The 26642-nt window shown below is 43.6% G+C and overlaps 1 protein-coding gene across 3 annotated transcripts in view; it reads left to right on the top strand.

Moving 5' to 3' along the window:
- The first annotated feature begins 1230 nt into the window (after window positions 1-1230).
- ANO1 (anoctamin 1) overlaps window positions 1231-26642 on the top strand; it is a 43782-nt gene continuing 18370 nt past the window's right edge. For all 3 annotated transcript variants that reach the window (XM_017733044.1, XM_017733045.1, XM_008632684.2), the window contains exons 1-11: window positions 1231-1439; window positions 4022-4348; window positions 6710-6808; window positions 7792-7943; window positions 9196-9250; window positions 11703-11754; window positions 14787-14842; window positions 16323-16364; window positions 19411-19475; window positions 20017-20151; window positions 24132-24292. In XM_017733044.1, the coding sequence (XP_017588533.1) occupies window positions 1332-1439; window positions 4022-4348; window positions 6710-6808; window positions 7792-7943; window positions 9196-9250; window positions 11703-11754; window positions 14787-14842; window positions 16323-16364; window positions 19411-19475; window positions 20017-20151; window positions 24132-24292 (1252 nt within the window). In that variant the 5' untranslated portion in view covers window positions 1231-1331. The remainder of the gene's footprint in view (window positions 1440-4021; window positions 4349-6709; window positions 6809-7791; window positions 7944-9195; window positions 9251-11702; window positions 11755-14786; window positions 14843-16322; window positions 16365-19410; window positions 19476-20016; window positions 20152-24131; window positions 24293-26642) is intronic.

Raw genomic sequence — 26642 nt, 5'->3', positions numbered from 1 at the left:
CAAATAAATACCCACCTTTATTCCCTTGTTCTTGTCCAGTCTCTGTTTTTAGGTGGCGTCTCAAGGCATCAGTTCTTTCTGGGGTGCTAAAGAAATAAAAAATATGAAAGTTGAAACCTAAGGCATCAAATCTGGTCCTGCTGTGTCTCTGCCTACTCAGCTGGTAGGTGAAGGCAGGAATGGGAACCCCTCATTTGCCTTCCTTTCTTTGGCCTGCAGAAGTGGGGGACTTTTTTTGGGTTTGCATTTTTCCAGCCTGTCAAGACCCCTTGAAGTGGCAGCCTTGTCCTCCACCTTATCAGTCCTGCTCCTCAGTTTCACATCATCTGCAAACTTGCTGGGGAGTGAGATTTTCCTTGTTTCTTTCCTCAACATTATCCCTGAACTTCAGCCAGACCCAGACAGGGAACTTGGTTGCATGTTTTTGTTGTTTGGGAAAGCTAATTTAGTGTCCATAACCTCTACAATACTTGCTTTATCTTCACTCTTCAGACGAGCAAGCCCCGCTCCTGTGTGGTTTAAAAAAAAAAGGGTACAATGCTGCAGTCTTTTATTTCAATGTCAAAATTAATAAAATCTTGGAATACTTTGCCTCCTGTTGCTTGTATAAGTGCCCATATGCAATCAACAGTTTGCATTCTGTCACTTATCTGGTCGCTCAGTTCGTAATGAAACTCTTATATTAAATCCTTTAGCCTATCTGTGTACTTAAACAGTAAGTGGAAACAGTTCTGTCTTCATCAGAAGCAGTTTGAGAGGGAGAACCCCCCCAGATTTTCAAAACTGCTTAAATAAGAATGGTTCAGTAAATCAGATGCAGAATGTAGGTACTTGAGGGGAAACCCTTGACTTAGTTCTTCAGCATGAACAAGTTAAAGGAGAAAACGCCTTCTGAAAAGGGGAAAGAACTGTGGCACCTATCCTCATCAGCAGTTTTCCTCTTTCCCCCTGCTTTTTTCCTTCTCTTGCCAAGAAATACAATCATTCCATGAGCCCACAGAGTGAAAACATCCTGAGACACCAGTGCAGGATAAAAGTTAACTGAACACTCTTCCTCTGGAGGAGGAGGAGACCCAGGTAGGGCTGAAGAGGGCTGAAGAAAGCTGAGAAGGGAGGCAGGGAGAAGGGGTGGGAGCCCTGCCCAAGGGCTCATTGGCAGGAGAAGGCAGGCACAGGATACATTTCAGCTTTTGGGTGGCTCTGGGAGGAGCAAGTGTTGGGATTAAAGTGTCTTGATAAAATTGTTCCCTTTCTTCTCAGACGCAGACAGCGAGTTTCATGGGGTGGATTTTCTGCCAGAAGATCTCAGTGAGGCTCCAGTGGAGACAGGAATGAGGGTGAACAAGAAATACTCCTGCCTACCTGCTGAGGAGAAGGGCATCCACATCATCAACATCCGAGCGATCGAGGACATCGGCTATGACCAGCACGAGAGCACAGTGAGTAATCACGGGCCTGCTGGGCCAGAACAGGCACGCTGCACTTCACCCCTCAGCTCATTTCTCATCCTCTCCACTCCCAGGATGCTCTGAAATCCCCTCCCTCCGTTTTCCCAAGGTGCTGGGAAGGATTGCCACCGGGCACTGTCCATGCTGGTGTGCTGGGGGTTGTTCTTGGCTGTGTGAGAAAGGGAACCTGGTTTCACCTGTAGCATAAAAAGGGGCTGACTCTTCTCAGAGTAAGGAATCTGGCAACAAGGCTGTGCCAACCTTCACATCTTCTTGCCAGTGCAGAGGAGAACAGAAGAGAATGCCTAAAATTTTATGCAAAAGCCATTGTTGACATAGGTAACATTAAACTGATCCTCTGCAGCACACAACAGAGATCAGATTTCCAGTGTCATTTACTGCTCCTCAGTTAAATTCCTTAACGCAGATTTTAGAGGAAGTCAGTAATATGAATACCCATTGTGATTACGAGTTGGTTATGTAATAACCAACCTAAAAACGAGTTTATTAAGGTGGAGTGGGCTATACAAGAGATTCACTGGGGAAGGAGGAACCTGAAAAAGCAGCATGTGATTTATTGTGCTTGTGCTTAAAATTAGGATGGAGCATGGAGGAATGATTCTGTCAGGGTGTTAAAATCCTCCTGCTGTGGTGAAACTGAAATGTCTTTTCTCTGTCTCATTCACAGCTGAAGGGACATGGCCTAAGTCAATGCAACTCCATTTAAGCACAGCAGCACTGCAAGAGAACAGGGGGCCCATGAGTACCTTTCAGCATTTATACCCCATCCTTAAAATAATCTGACCATTAATTTCTTTAAAACAGAACCAAGTTTTTCGGCTGCTTCCTGTTTGCAGTGGGATATAGCTATTCTCACGTATTAATGAATCTGTTGAGGCTTTAGTAGCCACAGTGGTGGTTCAGCCAGGTTTTTCAGAAGCTGCTGTTTAACTAATTAGTAAGATTGACACATCTTAAAGAAAAATTAAACACAATCCAGTTGGTTGCCATTTGTTAATGTTTTGTTTCTGTAGAAATTTGCGTAAGTGAGTTGCCTGCCACAAGCAGACTGTCAGCTTGCTTTGAAAAAAGTGTTCTGAATTCACAGGTACGTGCCATTAATCACAAAGCAATTGGAAAGCAAGAGTTATCAATGGTCTTTTACATCAAAGTTATGCTTAAGAACTAAATGACAATATCTAGAGAGGGCACGAACATGAACAGCCTGTGCCCTGAAGAGTTTGGCATGGCTAAATAACCTTCCCTGTTTTCATGGAACAGGAAATAGAGGCAAGAGGACAAAGAGTGAACTCCAAGGTGGCACCAAATGCTGTACTATTTTATTATATATTTATTAACTTGATGCAAAGGGTTTAGGTTAAATGGGAAAGAGGAGCAAGATCCTAAAGGAGAGAGAAGCAGAGAGAGAAGCAGAGAGCAAAGGCTATCTAGAATAACTTACATTCCCGTTGTATGTATGAAGTAAGCAGGTGTGCACATCCCAAATAGATGTTAGCATTTTGCAACTGATGGCCTCTTGCTCTCTTTTGGAGCACAAGTCCTTTTCCTTTCACTGAGGATGGACATTCTTCTATAGACTTAAAAGCCAGAAAATTTCCTTGGTTGCTGAAAAGCCACTCCTGTGATGAGCCTTTTTTGTAAAAACAAAGGCCAGTAACTAGTGAATTTTCTTTCTTTTCTTTTTTTTAATAGTACGTGGATCTCCAAGGGTAGAATTGTGGATTATGCATGAGAAGTGTTATACAAGTAGAAATAAATTAATTGTTAGTACCTTTTTGTTTGCTTGCTTGTTTGTTTCTACACTTGGCCTGTGCAGTTTTCAGATAAATGCTTGGAAATGAAATTATGTTTTGAGTCTTACCTTTCATGTATCTTGCAATGCTTACCCAGCATTTACTCAGGCTGGGAATAAAGCCATTGCCACCAAGAGATTGCATAGTGACATGGGTTTTATAAGTGGGAAAAAGAAGTGGTGAACTCAATAAGCAGTGACCCCACTTCCCTGGCTACTTTCCATGCGCGTTTTTGGCCGTGCTGCAGGACCAGCTGGCTCCCTTCAGTCTGTATCTAAGATGATCTCTTTCTCAGATGATACAGACTTGCAATGATAGATAAGAGAAGTGAGAAATGTTTCCACACGATATTAATCTATTTGTCAGAATTGCAACATTGCACATGTCATGGGTGGAAAAGGACAGATGATCTTAGTGGCGATTAACCCCCGAAGGAGAAGCTCAAACCCACCAAGTAGCTGACTTATGAACCAGTGTGCTGCTGATTAGATTAAATCCCAGTCATTTAATCTATTTATTCCAGACCAATAAAACCCCAGCTGGCTATCAGTAAAATTAAAGGTGTTAACTTGCAAAAATTTTTGGAGTAAGTAGCATGGGGGGACTCCTCCCACCTGCTGCCTGTCTGGAGAGAGGGCATCGTGTGCTCCAGGGAAGGAGCTTTGAGAGGAGAGGATGGTCTGTCTGGTGCTTGTGCTGGGGTGTGCAATCATTATTTTTCTCTCTCCTTCTCTCCACACCCCCATTCCCCACTTCCAGTTATTAAATTCCCTATCCAAAAATCCGGATGCTGACTGCAAATACGGGCTCTACTTCAGAGATGGCAAGAGGAAAGTGGACTACATCCTGGTTTACCACTACAAGAAGTCCTCAGCCGGGAAGACTCTGGCCAGGAGGGCTCAGCAGAATGATGCCAGTGTCCGAAGCACCAAGCAGGACCAGCCCCTTCCAGGGAAGGGCGTGCAGCTGGAGATGGGGGAGAGTGAGACTCACATGGATTACCACGAGGACGACAAGAGGTTCCGCAGGGAGGAGTATGAAGGGAACCTCGTGGAGGCTGGGCTGGAGCTGGAACGTGATGAAGATGTAAGGATCCATTTAAAAGGGTTAAAGATAGAGAGGGTAATTGGTGGCCAGGCCCTGGGGGGTGCTGAGCCGTCCCTGCGAACCTGGCTCTGATCAAGGTTGCACAAGCTCAGCTCCTGCAGGATTTGATTGCAGTTCTGGCAGTCAATGCCATCCTCACCCAGTGATTTAGTTGGCTGCACAGGAGTGTGACATGGTATTGTAAATGCCCCACTGAGGTGAAGTTCCTGGCTTTTCTTGGCCAGGATTTGTGGCACATCCGCCATTGCAACACAGCTGTGTTGTGCTATCTGGAAGTGAGGCTTAAATTGCTCTGAACACTGATCCCAGTTTGGTGGGTTTACAGTATGCAGTGATTTGGATCCCCTGGTAATTCCAGTTCTGAGAAAAAAAAAATCTGATACAGGCAGCATCATCTTTATTCCTCAATATAGGCTCGAGGAGAATTAAATTTGTTCAGGAGGCTCTGGTCCACGCTCCTGCTGGGGCACGTGGGTCTGCCTTACAGTTTGCTCTTTCCATTCCTAGACGTGAACAGTACAGCTTGTAACGTCTTCCACCTGCACCCTGAAAACAGGATATTCTATTAAAAGCCCATTAGACGGTATAAAAAATGATGTATGTGAAGTGCTGCCAGTGTGTGATTAGCAGAAATAGACACAGCAGTATTAATTTCAAAGAAAGCTGCTACAATTATCTGACCCAACCAATGTGCCTCAGACTCCTGAGAGAGAGGGTAAACATTTATGCTGGTTTTATTTACAGGATCCAAAAGCTGAGGTAAACATTTCAACCTGGGAACAGCCTGCTAAAAAATAAATCTGTCACCTATTCCTCACAAATTGCAGACATTTATATCTTTTATATATTATGTGTATGTCATATATATATTTAACATGGTTCAATGCAACAAAACCCCAAAACCTTTCCCTGCTCTGTCTTCCAGTGAAAATCAGACTTGCTTTCTGTCCAGCTTGCAGGTTCCTGTAGGAAACTGGGAGTTGGCAGGTGCCAAGTCATGGATATTTAAACCCTTTGCCAGATGGGAGATTCCACCTATGACATGTAATATGATTTCAAATGATGCAGAAGGGCACAGGGGTCAAGCCAGGACACTGTAAAAGAGAGGGAACCCTGTCCTTTCAGTGCAAGACACCAAACCACATGAGGAAAGTCTAGCGATGAAAGCAAGACTCGGGGATTTACATCAGCTTCCACATCCAGCACATCCATGCAGGGGGAAAGATCTGCAGTCAGTTGGGCCTGAAAAGCCACAAAGCTGCTTTGGAGACCTCACTGATTCCAAAAGAGCAAAGGCTTCTTAAACAGATGGTGTTTAATAAATCACTTAAGCTCTCTTCAGTGAAATGGCTGGATGGTCACACACAAAGAATTGCGGTCAGCGGCTCGATGTCCACAAATAATTGATTAAAACAAGGCCAGGTTGGACAGGGCTTGGGGCAGCCTGGCCTGTCCATGGCAGGAGTGTTGGAACTGGATGATCCCTAAGCTCCCTTCCAACCCAAACCATTCCATGGTCCTCTGAGTAACCAGTTTCTAGAAAGCTGGTGAGGATATAGATGTGTGAAAGCTAGTTATTGCAATAACTGAATTGGTGCAGCAGCAAGATTAGAAAGATTCATTAAAGTTCATTTCTCTTCTGTTTGCTGAATGCCTCCTGGTTGGAAATTGTTTGTCCAGGGCCTTTGGAACGGTTGCTCCAGGGGGAGCAAACATGGGCGTATGTGGGAGTGCCAGGAGCAAACATCCATGTCCGGCCCTCTAGAACGCAGCTCAGAGAATTACTGGGCTGCAGGCAAACCACCAATGTTGCCATTAACTTCTATCCTCCTTTTTCTTTGTTCTGTGGAGTTATTCCTGCCAGTTTTCCTAATTACAATGCTTTAATGGAGATACTCACATTTGATTCTGAGGCTGTTGCTCTGAGGTATGAGCAGCTCTCAGGAGGCAGCAGGGGCTCTCTCAGCAATTACAACACACTCACCAAATCACACCATTTTGGCTGGATGCCTCTGCTTCAAATTTAACTAGCTCAGCCTGTATTTGTGTCCACAGTCATCAGCTTTTATTTCCCAAACAGTTTTTATCTGTTTAACCTTGTGGTAATTACTCTGGGAGACAATAGTGTTTTTTGAGTCACGTTCCATAGCAGTTCAGCACAGTGAGGTGTTCAATGGTTGTCCTGTTGTTAGAAACCAACTCTCTCAAACAAATGAGATTTATCATGGTGGCACTGATGGACTGTTTGTTCCTTAACTATGTATGAATCACAAGGGGTAATATATTTAATTTCCTCTCATCAGTAACATTTTCCCCTGCTTTTTTTTTTTTCCTGTTAAGACTAAAATCCATGGAATTGGATTTGTAAAAATACATGCACCGTGGAATGTATTGTGTCGAGAGGCGGAATTCCTTAAGCTCAAGATGCCCACAAAAAAGGTCAGTCCTGGTCTTCTTGTTTTCCTCAAGAAGGCATAGTTTAAACATTTGTTCCTCTCAGAGCACCTTGCAAATGCAGACTTCTCTTTACACGAGTACTTTAAAAACAATTAACTAATGTGCACCAAAAATGAAAGTCACAAATGTACTTGCTTGGGGCAGCAGAGAGAAAAAGTGAAAGGAGGAATGGAAATGAAGAATTTCTGGCTGCTACCACTGTCTGTACATGATGAGAGTGATTTCATCCTCAGTCTGTTTTAAAAGAAGAGGTTGCAATTGATGGTGACATTTGTGTGTGCATTTTGGACACTTTTCTCTCACCTGAAGACTGCTGAAAATGAACACAAGGATAAGAATTTGTCTCGCCGGGTTTAGTGACTATTCCTATACACAGTCAGTCATGTTTGCAGGAGCTGGGGCCACTCTACCACAAAATAAATTACCTTTCAGAATATTTGAAATATCATTAAAGGAATGACAGTGTATTTTCATCAATTCTAAATCACCCATGATTGATAGATAGATAGATCGATAACTACCTGCTCAGTGAGCACAGCTCATAGATGGATTAATATTTAAACACAGACTAAGTGCAGGTCCCAGACTGCACAGGGAAGTCCATAATGGAGCAAGAGACAGTCTCCAAGCCCAGCATCATTTATTACAACACTAAAACCACACTTTCGGTTTGGATTTCATATTAATCCCCATTATTGCTTCACTTACCAGGGATTTTAATCAGAAGCACAATTAGATAAAAAAGTCTGTAGCAATCCTGTGGTTCCCTAACCCTTGGTTTGACTTTCCCATCCCTGTCTTTCTGGATGATTTCAAGAATGTAAACCCCACTCCTCAACAGTTTATTGTGATACATTTATCTAATTGCTGGTTTATTCCTTGCAGTCCACTCTGACCTATGGATAACCAAAAAGCAGTGAAGTTTTACTGGTTTCTTGGGGTTTTTTCTCTCTTTGCCCCCTCAGATGTATCAGATCAACCAGACCCACGGTCTCCTGAAAAAGATTAATTCTGTAATTCAAAAAATAACAGAGCCCATCCAGCCAAAAGTAGCAGAACACAAACCTCAGACAGTGAAGCGCCTCTCCTACCCCTTCTCCAGAGAGAAGCAGCACTTGTAAGTGAATTTCCCTAAATATCCATGTCTACAGGTTCCAGCCTCCCTGAGAGCAGCTCAGGCACCAGGGGGTGAACGGGAACATGAACACCAACACTTTGGTGGGCATTGCTGCAAAGAATATTTCCATTTTGCAGTAAATGTACTTCTTGGGGGATTTTGGGGCTTGCTGTTGAGGAATGAGTCTTTGTAGAGAAATCTCTGTGTGTTGTAGCTGCTGTTGTGGCACATAATGCACATCTGTATAACTGTACACTTTATCTGTCAGGCTGCCAAAGGGGATTTATAATGTGGTTTATAATAGTGTGGTTTATAATGCTTGGTAAAACTTGCAGCCAGAGATGTGGGTTGATGAATTTCAGAATAATTTAATTTATCTGGTGTGGGCAGCTGACACAGGTAGTGCCAACCAAGCCTTGCCTTTGAAGTGCTGTGAAGTCAGAGGTGGCTTTGCCATCGATCCCAGATCAGCAAGAACAGCTGTAAATGTGGGTGTAGGGGAAAAAATCATGAGGCAAAGCCCCGCCAAAGCTTCTCCTGCCCTGGATTGCTCTGCTGCTGCTCTTCCCTGGCCAGCATCCCAGAGGAGTCACTTTGAAGGCCGTGTTAATGGATGTGCCAGCTGGAACAAACAACAATCCCAGGGCAGGATCCCTTCCCTGCACACGCAGGGATTTTAGTGCTTCATCCAGAGATGCAGAGCACTGGTGGGGTTGGGCCAGTCAATGTGTGTGACATCTTGGCCTGGCCTTGGGCTTGCAGGAAATGTGTTTGTGTGTTTGCTGAGTGTGGGGTGTTCCTGGAGGCTCAGAGAAGGTCCAAAAGATGCTCCTGAGTGTAGACATGGATGGGCCTCACACTGTTTGCAGGTGGCTTTTCCAGTGAGACCACCTGTGTCTCTGCTGAATAAGGGAGAAAACAGCAGCCTCACAAGGAAAATTAAAGATTATGAGGGGAAATTCAAGGCCAGCAGTGGTCAGGGATTCAACTTAAAATGAGCACCAACATTCTCTTTTGTGCTGAGAAACCTATAAAGACATAAAAACAGTGAAATGTGTAAGCAGCCTCTTTAAACTGTATGAGCTGGGTTGGACTTGCTTTTTAACAGGGTTTCTACAAGCTGTTCTTTAATGTGAGCTCTGAGACATCCCCAGGAGAAATGAAAATATTGAAGGGGTCAACAAGAACAGGAAATTACTGACTACTTTTTTTTTTTCCTGACCTAATGGGCTTCCTTCTAATCTTTTAACAGATTTGATTTGTCTGACAAAGATTCCTTCTTCGACAGTAAAACGAGAAGCACTATAGTAAGTTCTGCCTATAAATAATTTATGGTGGTTATTGCCTCAGTGGTGGTGTTAACAGCTTTAGAACAATGCCTGTTCAAGTTTATCTTTCTTAACCAAATGCCAAGGATCTCCTGTGCCATCAGGTACTGAAATTATAAAGAAAGCACTTCCAGATTTAGCACTTCCAGAGTAGTGTTTGATGCTAACAGGTCGCTGCCTTTTGGAAAATAATTTGGATCTTCTTTCTAGTTCACAGGTAATTTTCTTAGTAGAGATATCACCAGCTGGGAATATTTAGATGTTACCACTGGTTCTGCCCACCAGCTGCCTGCACCCATGACTGGTTTAACTTTTTGTAGCTGTACATTGTTCTTTTTGCAAAATGCTGGGAAATATCCCGAGACAAATTCCAACGAAACAGCCGGGTATTCACAGGGAGTATTATTTATAGTTTTAGGGGGAAATTCTCTGTAATGGTATTGAAAGTGTTGAGGTTGATGGCTTTTATCTGACTTCCAGAACATAAAATAGAGCTGGGGAAGAAGGTGTAGCCTCATTTGTAGCCACCAAGGAGGAATGGAAAGGCCAGCTCATGTGACATGCAGGGCAGCTGGAAGGGGCTGTGCCAAGCAGGCCTGGCTGCAACACATTTCAAAGGATAACGGGGACTCTTTGCCCCATTCCCGTGCTCCTAACTGGTGCCTTGGAATGTGACTGCCAGCGTGCTTTTATCTTATACTTAACATCAGCCTTTTGGGATGCCAAGTGGTTTCCAAAAGAGCTTATATCCCAGTCATAGCTGCCTTTCATTGCTGTGGTGATAAGGGGTGTGAGATACCCCACTTCCCTTTCCTGCTCTGAAATTCCAGTGTATTCCACAGGGCAGTTCCCCTCCAGCTTGAAGTGCAGGGGTTTGATGTGAGCACAGGTTATGGTGGCAAGGTGAGCTGGACCAGGGGAGGCAGATGCAGGAGCACAGAAACGGGGAAGGAAAAGGCAAACATTGATTCAGTTTATTTGCAAATAAAACATTCAACTTGAGATTGGGAAACCAAAAAAAAAAAAGCCTGGGTTTTGTTTGTAGGCTTTCTTTTATATGTCCGGATGTATGGTAAAAAATCCTTGTAAGTGCAAGGAACTTAACAAATGAAGAGTTAAATTTCATGGCAGGCTGAGCAAGGCAGCAAGACAAAATGGCTCCATGGGACAAGAGGATGAGCAAGACTGACTGAAAAATGGACTGAAACGGGAGCTCAGAGCAGAGGCTGAGAGGAAAGGGAGGGACAGGGGTTTTTTAAACGACTGGAGGAACACTGGGCATATAACAATAGTGCTGCTGCTGTGCTGCTTTGTGTGAAATCCCTGTAAATCACCCAGTAATGAAGAACATATTGAATGTTTCCCAACACCATTTTATTCTGTGTGCACTGCTGTTTGTATTCTTCTTTCTTAAAGTTCTCCCCTGCCTTTCTCATATGTATTTTTGAACCGCAGTGCAAATATTGACCCTCCCGCCTACTGCAAAATGAACAGGAATCTAGTCACTACCCGTGAGTCTTTGATGAATAGAAACTAAGCCAAAGACCTTTTAGTTATTAAAAAAGAAAATAAAAAAAAATATTATATAACTGGAAATCTCTCTGTGACAGCCCTTTAACTCACTGGGGTTACAAGACGACAGACGGACGAGCTGTGGGACTTGCCCTGGATGCCCTCACTTGCTTCCTCCAGTGAATTGAGCAAGAGTCGAGTTAGCACACGGATTAGGGAGCTGGGAAACAGCCCCCAGCTCCCCGGACAGGCCAGGCACTGGGCAGGAGGTGCCTTTGCTCCAGGTTTCCCTGTGCTGCCTGCTTGCCTCGCCCCAGAGCATCGCTGCACGGCAGCAGCCGAAAGCTGAACCTCGCGGGCAGCCTGCTGAGCTGTGCAAAGGTTACTCGACAATAAATGCAATAAATCCCAAAATAAATACATCTGTTTTGCCACCGGGGTCAGGCAGGCTCAGAGATGTTAAGGTCAGCCTGTGTTAGCCCAGTTTGATAAACGGCTGCGTGCTGTGTACACGCTGTGAGCCCGGAGCTCTGCTCGGGTCCTTGGGATGGAGCCAGCCTGCGCCCTCGGAGGCGAGGGAAGAGCTGCTCCAGGTGGAAGAACACCCCTGAGCTTTGATCAGTGGCTAACATGAGCAAAAATAGCATTTCTGTTACACCAGGGGGTAGATGTAACCCTGTTTGCCCCCATCAATTCCCTCGGTGGCTGACTATTTAGCTAAGCTTTTCTCTCCTGTACAGAAAGCACAGTACAGAGAGCTCCGAGCCCTGCTCTCCTGAATACCATGACTTTTATTAAAGAATGATGACTTCATCGACATCTTGGTTTGGCCAATATTTGAGCTGTACACAAAAAGATCGTGCTTTTCACTGGCAGTGTCTGAAGTAACCCTTTCCTCTCTTTGCTTCTGCTTCTGTAGGTTTATGAAATATTGAAAAGAACGACGTGTACCAAAGCAAAATATAGCATGGGTAAGGAACTTTATTTAGCTTTAAGATCAATATCTTTTTCAGGTATTGAAAATAATTGCATGTCGTAAATGGCTGTGGAGTTTAGGTTTTTCCCCTGCTCTCTAATTTGATGTATGTGGATGTAATTGTTTTATTTGGAAATTTAATGTAATTTATGTAGCTGTTTGACATTTTTTCAAATGTGAATTTATAGATTTGACTCTAAATTAAATGGTAAGTGAGCACATAGCCCCTGCAGGGCTGGAAGGTGACATAAACCAGCAGATGAGATGTGCTCTGTGTCCTACACTCCCTAAAATGCATGAGGGTATTTCCATGAATTCCAACTGCAGTGGAAGTCTGTGGCTTGGCCCATTCCTTTCAAGCAGGAACCCCACGTTTTATGGTGCCATGGTTTTCCAGTGACTTGAGTGAAATGGTCTTGACCGATGACCATCCTGAGTGGAACTGAGATGAGCCCCATGGAACAGCCAGGGGTCAAAGCTTGCACTGGAACTGGGCACCTCAGCCCTCAGAACAGGTGCTGCAAGTCAGGGGATGTGAAGTTTGTACTGCCACGACCAAGAGCTTTAGGATTTCAGCCTTAGAGTTTGTGCTGTAAGAATTAAACTCATAAGAAAGATGAACTGCAAATCAGGCCACCTTAAAGATTTGTTGGCAGCTGATCGTGCTCAGCTGTTATATACTTTATTTTCTACATCTCATGATGCACAGGTATACACTTGGCTGTGGGACCAAAGCTAACAAATAGTTAATTGTAAATCCAAACAAATAAGGTGGAAGAGTGAATTCCCAAACAAAGCGAGAAAAGTGCATGAACATGGAAGAAAATGTTTGGTGACTGTTGAAATCTGTTACAGCGTTTATTTGCCTACAAGCAGTTCAATAAAACAATGGGAACTTGAATTACAGGTAGTTCTGTTCAATATTGACCCATCAGCTGCTTAGAAAGACATCAAATAATAGATGAACAATTATGCCACAAATTATTTCCATGCTTTGCCTTTTGTGTCGAAGTTGCAACACACAATGCACAATTGTTGACTCCTTATATACACTAAAATTTGGTGTCCAGCCAGTATTAACAGAAGTGCTGTTCTCTGTAGCATGGGAAATCCAAATTATTGTGTGACTTTCAAGACCCTTTCCGAGTCTGGTGCTGGATCATTTTCACTGGAAATTACGTCTTTGGACTCTTGAAAGGGGAAGGTCACACAGCTCAGTTTGAATTCTTCCCTTGGAACTGGTTTCTCAGTTGAGTATTTTTTTTTCCCCAGAAAATGGGAAATACAGCAGGGATTAGTTGAATAGGGAAGACACTAATGGATGGTAGTGTGTTGGGATTCCTGGATGGTTCTTCTACCTGAGACTGGCAAGGCCACACAATATTGCTAATGAAAATGCCATCAGGCCAGCCCAGCATAACTCAATCAGCTCCTTTGTGTTCCAGGGCTGGAATGCTGGGTTACAACCCAGCAGAGGTGGCAAACAGATTTAAACAAACACAGATAATGCTGCAGCACTGCTGCCCAGCAGGAAAAAGGCAGCTGCCCAGGGGAACACTGCAGCCTTTGTTATTTATTAGGAAAATTTGTGAAAATGTGGATCTGTCTTCACTGTTAAATCCAGATCTGAAGAAGGGGACTATGTAGCTCTTCTCACAGCCCTGGGAAAATAATTTATCTGCTCACCAGTTGTTTCTGCCAGGAGTGTGGAAACATTTGCAGACAATTCATAGACCTGTATAATCTTAAATAGGGCTTTGAAAATTAATGATACCGCAAGATACTGAGCACTCCTGGAGCTGCTCCTGCAGCAGGTGATTAGTATCTCGAAAATGTTAATGAACTTGAACAATCCTCGTTTGAAGAGCAATCAAAAATGACTCTACAGTGAGCTGGTTCCAGGTTCATAGTCGTTGTTCCTTCAAATCCAGTCCCACACTCTTTTCTTAGCCATGAACTGATGGGCAGCGTGGAGCACACTGTACACCTCATTTTTCTTTTCTTTTTTTAAGTCCTTTCAAATCCTCCCCAATGCCAGTGGCCAGATTTATAGATATATATTTTTTTTTCAGTTGGCATTAATCACTGTCGCCCTGCACAAAGACAAGTGCTTGACTTAGCTCTGACTCAGCACCCAAAACTGGTTCATTCCATCCCCAAATGTGTGTTCATGGGCGACATGGCACCTCCAGACGTGGTGAACAGAATTGGAAGTAGCTCTATTAAAGCCAGCAGCTGCTGGAGGAGAGAACATTAGGGAATTAATGAGCTACAGCCCTCCAAAGGTCCAGGTCCAGCCACCTTTGGGAATGGTGCAGTGCTCCTCCAAACTTCCACACCAACTCCTCCCTCTGACCCCTGGTTAAGGAGCGACACCACCCCTGGGAAAGGCAGGACTCCTCCCAGTCCCTTGTGCCACAGACATTTAATAGATGAAGCACTAATTGCTTTCAGCCTCATGCATGTCACTAATAAACGGATGTGTAAACAGGGAAAGGAGAGGGAAGAAAGAAGGAAACTGCCCTTTTAAATAAAAGACGAAAATGTGGTAAATATGGTAAGTATTACGCCAAGGTCTTCGCAAAGGCTAAAACCTGAATTCAAAACTTTGCGTGGGTGATGCGTGTGGATGTGTGTTCCCCTGTGCCATCAATTCCAGCCACATTCTCCTTGTGATCCAGCCTTCTGCTGCACTTTCAAATCTTCAGGCTTGCCTTTAAATCAAACTGACTTTTCAGAAAATGTAATTTATTTTAATGACTAATTTCAAGTCATTGGCTTCTAATTCTTGATTCTCAAATATATATGACTTCCTCTTGCTCTCTGCAGTTCTCCATTTCATAAAATGAGTCATGTATAATAACCTATATGATTAAAAATGAAACTACCTGGAAAGGAATGAGATGGCAGCAAAATCATTATCTGATCAAATGGCTGTTATTTTGAGGGAAATCTCCTGGAAGGATGATGAAGTGAGGCTGTCTAACCTTGAAATTATAAATAACTATTATGTCTTTATTTTTCAAGGGATCACCAGCCTGCTTGCCAATGGAGTTTACAGTGCTGCATATCCTCTGCATGACGTAAGTGATCTCGCGCTGTATTTTACACGTCTGCTGTCTGTCACCAAGAAATCCCTTGTGTGTGACGTGTTGGTGGCATCATCCCAAACATGACTGACTTCCTTCTCCCTTATGTCAGGACTGCAGTAACTTCTGCAGGTTGTTTCCATCCCTCTGCTCTCTTTTAAGGAATTCCACACCTCTGTTCTCTGTCTGATGATCATAAATTTGAACGTCAGAAGAGTTGTTTCAGTGTTTTAGCAAATGAAATTCCTCTGTTGTTTCCTGACCTTCTGCCTCCAAGATCTCTGGCACCAATTCCAGGAACCACATTCATTCCCAGGGCGCCAAGGAGCTGGTTCTCTTGGCCACATCCCCCTGCAGAGGTGTCAGTAGCTGTGTGTCTGTGCAACCAGGAAAAACCATAAGCAAGGATCTGAAGTCCCATATTCCATGGGGCTGGATGTGATTGCAGACCTTCCTACTGATGAAATCTGCTTCTGAGCAGCTCAGTGAGATGTCAAGAGTATGTTCAGCTGTGGTGCTCATCGAGCTCAGGAATTCTGGTGGCACTCACAGCCAAGCGGGGACCCTCATCCTGTCAGAGGTGCACACAGCTGGGTGCTGGTGTCCTTCTGATTTAGAGGTTCAGGGTACAACTAGAACTGACAAACACATGCTCTTAACCTACAGAAAAGCTTGGCAGATGTCAGGGGGACGTGGCAGTCATGCTGCTCCCTCCTCATGTACAGCCTGTGTGAGTGTCCAAGGGCTGTTGAGCCCAGTGCCCGTTTTCTGGCCTGGGATGTGAGGGTGAAGTGCGTCTTCCTGGCTTTCTGCTCCCCACACTCACACTGGTTTTAGGTGGGACTGTGAGAGCTTTATCTTGGAGCACCCAAGAACAGAGCTGCCTCTTTTTCTGCCTGATGTTTGTCGTACATGTCAGGGCTCAAAAACTACAGCAGTGCCATGTAGAAATCGAGAAAGAAAGGTTGAATAAACTTCTCGTCGTGTTCTTGCCTCACATCTTTAGACAGCTACTGATAGTCTTGTATAGAAGTTACTTATTGCCTTCGTTTACTCCTTTATCATATCAAAAAATAGCTGCAAATTAAAACCTCAGCTCTAATCAGCCCTGAGTGTTTGGAGAGTCTGGAGAGGGAGCAGCTCTCTCAGCTGGTTTCTTCTCTTTCCAGCGGACTGAGCTGAACCCCAAATACCACGGCAACACCGCATCCTTTCCCTTGACATTTTTAGGCCACCTTTATCACTTATTCATTCCTTTTCCCCCCATGACAGACACTATTGCTCTTTCCTAATGTGCCCGACGACAGAAGACAAAGTGCGCCGTGACAAATGGGCTCCTAAAATACAGTGTTATTTTACAGATTGCTTTTTCTGGTTTTGATGCATTAAGTGAGTGGGAGACGTGGGTATGCAGGATGCAGAGCAGTTCTTGGCACAACCTGCTGGATGACACAGATTTTCTCTCTTTTTAAAGGGTGACTATGAAGGTGAAAACGTGGAGCCCAATGACAGAAAAGTAAGTTGATGCATGGAGGGGTTTAACATATTCACAAGAGTCCCAGCCTGAAGAGTCACCTGTTGCAATCTGGATGTTTTTGCCAAAATCTCACAGAAAATGCTGCAAAAAGACACTAAATTCCAAGCAGTTTAAGAGAAAAAGTGTTTTCCAGTAGTGTGGATAGGTATAAAGCACCCAGCTCAGTAATGACACATTTCATGCCACATTGGCAAGAATACTGACATACAACTCCTCTCAAAGTTCAGATGATGTCATTTTGGGCCCGCTCTGATGAGAAAATGCTCAGCCATCTTCTGGTGTCTGTATTGGGCATAAATCCTGCTTCAGGATCAGAACTAGAGGAGTGGGAGGGAGTGGCAATTGAAAACATAAGCATAAAAGTGATGGGGAAAGATAAATATTGAATATTTATCAGGAATAAGAGGTCCTCAGCAACATTTGATGTGTTCTCTGCAGCTAGAAGCTGCCCTGTGGATGTACACACTGAGGCATTGCGTCACTTTCTGCTGAAGTTATGCTTTAAAATGTGGTTTTATTGTCTGTATAGTGAAAGACATAACGTTCATTGTGGTGAAACAAGTTATTAAAACAAGGAATAATACAAGTTATAAAACAAGGAATTCTCCCAAGGAAGAACTCTTCCTAAGGAAGTAGGAAGTACTACTTTATGCTAAGGAAGTATGAGGAAGAAAACCAAATTTTTCAGCCTTTGTGGCAATGCTGATTTCTTAAATTCAAAGCTCAGTTACTGCATCCTCCCCATCACACTTCCCCAAAGAAGGGTGGCTTTTGTCTGTGCATCAGACAAAAACTGGAGAGGTGACAACCAGTTCTCTCAGGAGGAGCTACTAAATTTGGGTGTTGTATATGCTGGGCTTTCAGACCTGAAACTTTGCCTTCCCTGTTTGTTTCATGATATTTTTTTTCTCCAGAGAAATGCTCTGGTCATTCAGGTCGTAGGAAGAGCAGATTTAAAGAGCTTCAGGCTTTATATATAAAAATAGGTTCCCAAAATGGACAGTCTGCTAGTCCTTCAGGTGCAAATGGCTCATCAAAAGGCAGTGGATGTTATTTCCCTCCCTCTATTGATTCGTGTTAAAAATACCACACATCTGTCTTTTCATTATTAAGCAACACTTCGCTCAACTAAAAATAGCATGTAAGTCCATGTTTTCTGAAAGAGTCCAGGTCATCTTCTTCATTGCTATTACTTCAAACCTCACAAATTCATTAATTTCTCGAGTTCATTGGGTGTTTGGAAGTGTTTACCTTGGCTTCTGACTTTCAGTTCCATCAAGTAATCTTTTGGTGCGTTTTGGCATGTCTCTCTGGTTTCTTGAAGCTTTCTTTAATCTTATCCAGTGCTAGGCTCAGCCTGTGCCTTTTTTTAACAAGAAAATTAAAGATTTGAGGCCTAGAAATGAAGTAAATATTTAGGTCTAGTATGCTGATCTCCTCTAATCATGTCTTTGAAGCTGTGCTTTGAATATCAGGCTGATAAATGTCAGGATAAATGAGATAATTCATTTGTACTTTAGACACAAATCTGGTTTCGAGTTGCACTAAACTAAAACATGGCACTGATGCAAAACCTCCTCAGCTTAGTGTTTTCCTGATACGTCTGGCCAGCTTAGATCACAGAAAAGGAATCTAATTTCCACCATAAACTTAGTTTTAAAAATGAAATCTTACAAAAATATATATAAAACAAAGGGGCTTAGCTAGTGCTGCATGTGTATGTTGAGGTGTCCCAGATCATTGCCTCCGAGACACAGGCAGTTGGCCTTAAACTTTTGGAAAATGTGGTTGAAAGAAACCTAAAGCAGAATAAAAATAAAGTTTGCAAGAATGTTGCTGTTTAATAAAGGCCTGCTGTTAAGTTTCAGTTCCTGCTCTTACTGTTGTAAGGAAATTATTAATGGCTAATGACTTTGGGTTGCAGAGGGGAAAACCCACAGCCAGCTTATATTTTTGATGTCATATTTCTGTAAAAGCTGAGAAGTTTCTTGGTGTTTTTTGTTGGTTTTTTTTTTTTTTTTTTTTTTTTAATGAGCCAAGCCATTTGTATAAGTACAGCTTGGAAATTCTCTGTTAGTGGTTTGGCAGGAGAATTCCAAAATTGCTCTAGGAACGTTGTTTGCTGTGGGACTTCTCTGTGATCAAATGTGACCAGGAGGAATGGGCATGGGCCGTGTCTCTGGTCTACCCTTCTTTTCTCCGCTGCATTTCACTGGAGACATGTAGGAGTTTGACATCTGTCAAGTTTCCCATGATAAAATAGCCTGGAGTTCAGGGAATAACATCCTGTTTGGTCTAGGAACAAGATTAATCCTGTTGTCCTCCCTATACTGCTACTGGTTTTGGTCTTGGTTCCCCATTGAGTTTGATTTCTTGTTCACTCTGTTGGCTGAATTGAATAAGGGAAAAAAATCAGGTTTGAGAAGCACTATTTATATATTTTACAGAATAAAGGATAAGTTGAAGGTCTCAGAGGAACCTGTTTTTGTGAGGGATTCAGTTTTGCAAATCAGTAACGGGGATCATTGTTTCCCTTGGCCCATATCCTGACAAAAAGGAAGACTGGAAATCATTGTCTTCTTGTGGTTTAAAGCTGAAAAAAATCTTAAATGCAGCCTTTGAGGCACCTCAGCCCCGCACCTCTTGCTGGATGCTGAATTATATATTTGTTGTAGCAAAATGGCCTGAAGTTGTGTCAGGGGAGGCTGAGGTTGGATGTGAGAAGGTTCTTCCCCCAGAGGGTGGTTGGGCCTACGGATCACAGAGCCAGCATTGCTCTCCCTGGACCAGACTGTCCATCAGTCTGGCTGCTGAAGAGCCTTTTAATGTGCTGGAATTCATCACTCTGTTGGAGCACACCAAACCATCACGTTGACTTTTAATACTTAATGCAGGCTGCATGTGTTGGCACGATTTGGGCTGAAACCCCAAGGTGGTGAGGCCGGAGCTGTGGGCCCTGCAGCCGCCCGAGGAGAACCCACTGGTGCTATAGCTCTCACCTTTCTCTTGCCCTTCTGTTTTCCAGCTGCTGTGTGAGGAGTGGGCGAGCTACGGAGTGTTTTATAAATACCAGCCCATCGACCTGGTGAGGTGAGAGTTCAGCCCTTGGGGTCGAGTTGCTCCGGGGCAGAGCTGAAGCTCTGCAGGGATGCTCGTGCCCGTGCCAGAGAGTGGGAAATTCACTGGGAGAAAAGGAGTTCTCTGGGAGTTAAAATGTGCTGATATAGCCCACACAGTGTGAAAGCTTGCGGGGGACATATTTTTAATTAATTTTGTTTGCTCATGATAAGACCTGAGGCTCTCTGATGAAAATGAGGTGCCTTTTTAAGAGGATTCACTCACAGAAGGTCCAAAGACACCAATTTGCACAGCAGAAACACAGTGGGGGGAAAAAATGACCAGTGGGACAAACTAGTTTTCAGGGTGCCTGTATCTCTGGATGGACTCCAAGCATCATGAGAAAGAGAGTCCTCTGAGAAGAAAAAAATTCCCACAGGTCATCAGATCTTCCTTTCTCCATGCCTAATACAGATGCGATTCATAATTTTAGCCACATTATATTTTAAGAAGTAGGAAACATTTCTCTCTCTCTCTCTCATTTCTTTTTCTTTTTTTTCTAAATGTATTTCAGAAAATACTTTGGAGAGAAGATCGGGCTATATTTTGCCTGGCTGGGAGTTTATACACAAATGCTCATTCCAGCTTCAATTGTAGGGATTATCGTTTTCCTGTATGGCTGTGCAACTGTGGATGAGAATATACCCAGGTAAAATGGATGAATAAATAGATTCTGTTGTTGGAGGGCACTGGAAGCTCAAAGTTGCTTTGCTTTAGAAATGTTTTGTCAGTAATATCCAGGCCGAGCACAGCTGAAATTGTGGTTTCTTGTTCCTACATCTTGTCCTGTGCCACCCACATCCTGACACCCCAATCCCTGTTCCTGAGGTCTGTCTATGTGTGCTCCTAAAACCCTCCATCCTCACGCTTTATCTTTTGGAAGCTGTGCTTAAAATTAATCCACCTCCACAGGCCCCACTGATCTCAGCTTCCAGTAAGCCATGGAGCTTTCCCAAGGGCACAGAACAGCCCATTTCTATCTCATTAGCATTTATTGCTAATATTACTTGGGGAGTTTGCATTGGTGTCCTAAAAATAATTCTTGGCCGGTTGCTCAGGTGGTTGTTTCTTTTTCCCTAACTCAGATCATTATGTTAAAACAAACCAGCAAAATTCTGCTAATGAGGGGGTTTGGTGCTTCCCAGCACAGAGTGCTGAGGAGGGCATTGTGTGACAGAGAGATGCATCAAGAATACACATCCCTCAAATAAGCTACTGTGATCACATCAACAAAATCTGGATGTCCTCCTACTTTTAATCTTTTAGCAAGTTTCGTATTAGAACATTTTTAAAGCCCTCTGATTTTGCATTATTTGCCCTGCATGCATCATCAGCTGGAGATGCAAATTACAGGGTTGTACAACGAGCACCAGCCCTGAATAACAAAGCAGATAATGGATACCAAAAAATAGATTAAATTTTTTTTTTGTTCATTAAGATTGCTTTGTAGTTCTTCCAACAGTTGAAGTTGAAGTCAAAGGGAGGGTCACTGTTGCTATTTCACAGATGGAGCACAGAGGAGATAAATTGGTTGAACTCCAGTCTCTTGATGTTCAGCACTTCCCTTGTACCTTATCTATCACTGTAGTTTGTATTTCAAAACAAGAGTGTTTTATTTTATTTTTATTTTATTTTATTTTATTTTATTTTATTCTGTAAGATCTTAGAGTAGAAAGCATAGAGCCTTATGCCTTTCTTAATGTTCCCTCTTATTCCCTGGAATGGAAATAGAGCTGGGGAAGGAGGGAGGGAGGGAGGGAGACAGCCTTACATGAGGATTTCAGCCCCTGCAGCGGTGTAGAATTGGATCCAATGATCCTACAGAAACAGCTGCTGTCCAGAGGAGAACAGATGACCAGAGCATGAAGCTGGAGCCATCCTGACCGTGCTGTTCCCTTCTCTTGTGGCTTCGTTGCAGTATGGAGATGTGTGACCAGAGCAACAACATCACCATGTGTCCCTTGTGTGACAAAACGTGCAGTTACTGGAAGATGAGCTCTGCTTGTGCCACTGCTGCTGCGAGTCATCTGTTTGATAACCCTGCAACTGTCTTCTTCTCAGTCTTCATGGCTCTCTGGGGTAAGAAGATCTATGCCTTGATGTTAAGCTTTTAATTATTTAAAATACAACAGGAAGAAACAGAGGAGATAAAGCAGTATATTTATACACAGGCAGTTAATGATAAAGCTGAAAAAAATCTTAAATGCAGCCTTTGAGGCACCTCAGCCCCGCACCTCTTGCTGGATGCTGAATTATATATTTGTTGTAGCAAAATGGCCTGAAGTTGTGTCAGGGGAGGCTGAGGTTGGATGTGAGAAGGTTCTTCCCCCAGAGGGTGGTTGGGCCTACGGATCACAGAGCCAGCATTGCTCTCCCTGGACCAGACTGTCCATCAGTCTGGCTGCTGAAGAGCCTTTTAATGTGCTGGAATTCATCACTCTGTTGGAGCACACCAAACCATCACGTTGACTTTTAATACTTAATGCAGGCTGCATGTGTTGGCACGATTTGGGCTGAAACCCCAAGGTGGTGAGGCCGGAGCTGTGGGCCCTGCAGCCGCCCGAGGAGAACCCACTGGTGCTATAGCTCTCACCTTTCTCTTGCCCTTCTGTTTTCCAGCTGCTGTGTGAGGAGTGGGCGAGCTACGGAGTGTTTTATAAATACCAGCCCATCGACCTGGTGAGGTGAGAGTTCAGCCCTTGGGGTCGAGTTGCTCCGGGGCAGAGCTGAAGCTCTGCAGGGATGCTCGTGCCCGTGCCAGAGAGTGGGAAATTCACTGGGAGAAAAGGAGTTCTCTGGGAGTTAAAATGTGCTGATATAGCCCACACAGTGTGAAAGCTTGCGGGGGACATATTTTTAATTAATTTTGTTTGCTCATGATAAGACCTGAGGCTCTCTGATGAAAATGAGGTGCCTTTTTAAGAGGATTCACTCACAGAAGGTCCAAAGACACCAATTTGCACAGCAGAAACACAGTGGGGGGAAAAAATGACCAGTGGGACAAACTAGTTTTCAGGGTGCCTGTATCTCTGGATGGACTCCAAGCATCATGAGAAAGAGAGTCCTCTGAGAAGAAAAAAATTCCCACAGGTCATCAGATCTTCCTTTCTCCATGCCTAATACAGATGCGATTCATAATTTTAGCCACATTATATTTTAAGAAGTAGGAAACATTTCTCTCTCTCTCTCTCATTTCTTTTTCTTTTTTTTCTAAATGTATTTCAGAAAATACTTTGGAGAGAAGATCGGGCTATATTTTGCCTGGCTGGGAGTTTATACACAAATGCTCATTCCAGCTTCAATTGTAGGGATTATCGTTTTCCTGTATGGCTGTGCAACTGTGGATGAGAATATACCCAGGTAAAATGGATGAATAAATAGATTCTGTTGTTGGAGGGCACTGGAAGCTCAAAGTTGCTTTGCTTTAGAAATGTTTTGTCAGTAATATCCAGGCCGAGCACAGCTGAAATTGTGGTTTCTTGTTCCTACATCTTGTCCTGTGCCACCCACATCCTGACACCCCAATCCCTGTTCCTGAGGTCTGTCTATGTGTGCTCCTAAAACCCTCCATCCTCACGCTTTATCTTTTGGAAGCTGTGCTTAAAATTAATCCACCTCCACAGGCCCCACTGATCTCAGCTTCCAGTAAGCCATGGAGCTTTCCCAAGGGCACAGAACAGCCCATTTCTATCTCATTAGCATTTATTGCTAATATTACTTGGGGAGTTTGCATTGGTGTCCTAAAAATAATTCTTGGCCGGTTGCTCAGGTGGTTGTTTCTTTTTCCCTAACTCAGATCATTATGTTAAAACAAACCAGCAAAATTCTGCTAATGAGGGGGTTTGGTGCTTCCCAGCACAGAGTGCTGAGGAGGGCATTGTGTGACAGAGAGATGCATCAAGAATACACATCCCTCAAATAAGCTACTGTGATCACATCAACAAAATCTGGATGTCCTCCTACTTTTAATCTTTTAGCAAGTTTCGTATTAGAACATTTTTAAAGCCCTCTGATTTTGCATTATTTGCCCTGCATGCATCATCAGCTGGAGATGCAAATTACAGGGTTGTACAACGAGCACCAGCCCTGAATAACAAAGCAGATAATGGATACCAAAAAATAGATTAAATTTTTTTTTTGTTCATTAAGATTGCTTTGTAGTTCTTCCAACAGTTGAAGTTGAAGTCAAAGGGAGGGTCACTGTTGCTATTTCACAGATGGAGCACAGAGGAGATAAATTGGTTGAACTCCAGTCTCTTGATGTTCAGCACTTCCCTTGTACCTTATCTATCACTGTAGTTTGTATTTCAAAACAAGAGTGTTTTATTTTATTTTTATTTTATTTTATTTTATTTTATTTTATTCTGTAAGATCTTAGAGTAGAAAGCATAGAGCCTTATGCCTTTCTTAATGTTCCCTCTTATTCCCTGGAATGGAAATAGAGCTGGGGAAGGAGGGAGGGAGGGAGGGAGACAGCCTTACATGAGGATTTCAGCCCCTGCAGCGGTGTAGAATTGGATCCAATGATCCTACAGAAACAGCTGCTGTCCAGAGGAGAACAGATGACCAGAGCATGAAGCTGGAGCCATCCTGACCGTGCTGTTCCCTTCTCTTGTGGCTTTGTTGCAGTATGGAGATGTGTGACCAGAGCAACAACATCACCATGTGTCCCTTGTGTGACAAAACGTGCAGTTACTGGAAGATGAGCTCTGCTTGTGCCACTGCCCGTGCGAGTCATCTGTTTGATAACCCTGCAACTGTCTTCTTCTCAGTCTTCATGGCTCTCTGGGGTAAGAAGATCTATGCCTTGATGTTAAGCTTTTAATTATTTAAAATACAACAGGAAGAAACAGAGGAGATAAAGCAGTATATTTATACACAGGCAGTTAATGATACAAAGAACCTCTCATTTTCTTTTTCTTCTTCCTTTTTTTTTTTTCCTTTCCCATGAAACTGTCACACCCAAATTTATATTCTGGACTGGAGGCTAAAATTCAAAAAGTTGCTCAAGCTGAATAGCAAATGAAATTGTTAAGCATCTGTCATAAAACTGCTGCGTGGTATGTCAAAATTTCATTAAAGGGATTGCACAGCTTGCCAAAAAAAAATCTCTTTGCAGAGCCAGCTTCCACTTTAGAACATTAGAGAAGAAATGTATTAATGTACTCGGGGGTTGAGGGGAGGGCTCCGAGGGGAAGTGTAATGGCCTTTAGCGTCTTCAGGACAAACCAACATTGATTCCCGAGTGTGCTCCGAGATGCAATTAGGTTTATCAGCAGGCAGACATCATGCAAGGAGACTGGGAAGAGGGAACAGTGGTGGAGAGGGATTTTTCCTGATCCTGATGCGGCCCTCGTGCTTTGAGCCCTTTCTGGGCATGTCTCTGGCACTTGGGTCAAAATATGAACCCTCTCATGAAAACTTTGTGAGGATGTCTTCAGGAATGGTTTGGAGGGCTTCTCCCCTCCCTGCTGGAGGAGGGATGGGGAACCTCCCTTCCCCAGGAATGGGCTCTGGGGGAGAGGAGCTTTGATGGCCACATATTCCCAGCAGCACTGAGAGCAGCACAACCCTGTACACCTCGTTGTGAATTAACATAACCTGTTCTGGATTATATTTCATCCCAGTAATACACCCTGAGCTTTTATCTCTTCCAGTACACTGGGAACTGTTTGTACATTACCATTCATCTGAACTGATTTAAGTACAATTGAACATAATTTAATTTAAATTCTTGGCCAAGGTCTGTGGTTGGGATAACACTGTTTTAGCTGCAGCACTGAGAGCTTATTATCAGGTACCACAAGGAAAGTCAAATGTCAGCTTTAGTCTCCCTCATTTTCCATTATCGTGAGCCCCACATGGATCTTGGCATGTTGTCCTGTTGTCCAAAAAGTAACAGTTTGTCTCACTTTCCACAGCAAGCAACTATGGGTCTCTTCATCCATTTTTTTGCACTCTTGTGCAAAGTAAGGCAGATTGGCAGAAGCCGGGTTCTGGGCCCTGCACAAAATTTGAGAGGGTTTTGAAGTGGGATGTGAAACTCCTCAAGCTCTTTGGAGTCAACACAAAGCTTTGTTGTGGTACAATACCATATAAAACAAATGTTGTTTCAAAGAAGTCTTTTTCAGCTGGAAAACGAAGAACTTTCTCCACCTAGTTTTGAATTTGTATTTTTAAATTCATGTGGAGTTGAAGTAGGAGAGTGCAGGTGCTTGTGGCAGAGCGGGGGTGCAGCTCCCTGGCATCTTCCCCCAGGGCTCCTGAAACAACCCAGCATTCCAGACACTGTCCTCTCTCTCCTTTTGCCCTGTTGTAAACCAGTGCCACGGGAGGCTTTCCAGCAGCCTCTCATTCGTTTTCCATCTTTCTGGCTGTAAATGGGAGCCGCAGCCCCCAGCCAGTGTGAGAACTGCCGGCGGCGGCGAGGAGAGGGGAGGCAATTCCAGATCCCTGACAGGGACCCTCTCAAGACACAGCTCTGGCCATCCTGATTCACAGGAAGCCTGTGGCTTGTGAAGGGCCTCAGCTGTAGCTTTTCCACGTGAGAGTTTCGCTTGGAAGGCGAATGAATGTCATGGCCCCAGCCTGGCTCCAGTCAAGAGGGTGTCCTTTCCTCTCTGTTCAACTTTGTTACCCTCTCCCTGCCTCTGTTTTTTCTGGATATGAACGTTTCTGAGCACATCTGTTAATACTCACTGTGGGAAGCTCCCCTGGGAGCACCATTTCTTGGTAGACTTGCCTCTTTCATAATCACTTATTTATTATACAACGCTGGTGTATTCCCAGCATCTAAATATGTCCTCTGAGAACTCGCTCGGTCTCAGGGGCAGATAGACTGATATAGACTGGGATCATTCATTGGGACTCAAGAACAGCTTTAGTGAGGTTTTTTTTTCTCTGAGCCTTCTCCATCAAATAGAAAATAGCCAGGTTTTTAATGACTGAAACTCTTAAAGGCTTCCTCTTTCACAGCCTGCCCACATGCAGCTTTCACAGGAGTGTTTGGGTTTGGGTGTGATGTTTAGAGGCAACCACACTATTGTGACCACTAGATGGATGTGATTATAATGACATTAAATTGCTCTATCTTGATATCTTTGAGGGAATAACTCTACCATCAGTACAAGTGAAATCATT

This window comes from Corvus brachyrhynchos, unplaced genomic scaffold (assembly GCF_000691975.1).
Source record: "Corvus brachyrhynchos isolate BGI_N302 unplaced genomic scaffold, ASM69197v1 scaffold315, whole genome shotgun sequence".
Lineage (NCBI taxonomy): Eukaryota > Metazoa > Chordata > Aves > Passeriformes > Corvidae > Corvus > Corvus brachyrhynchos.
This window is presented reverse-complemented; position numbering and strand designations above follow the sequence as displayed.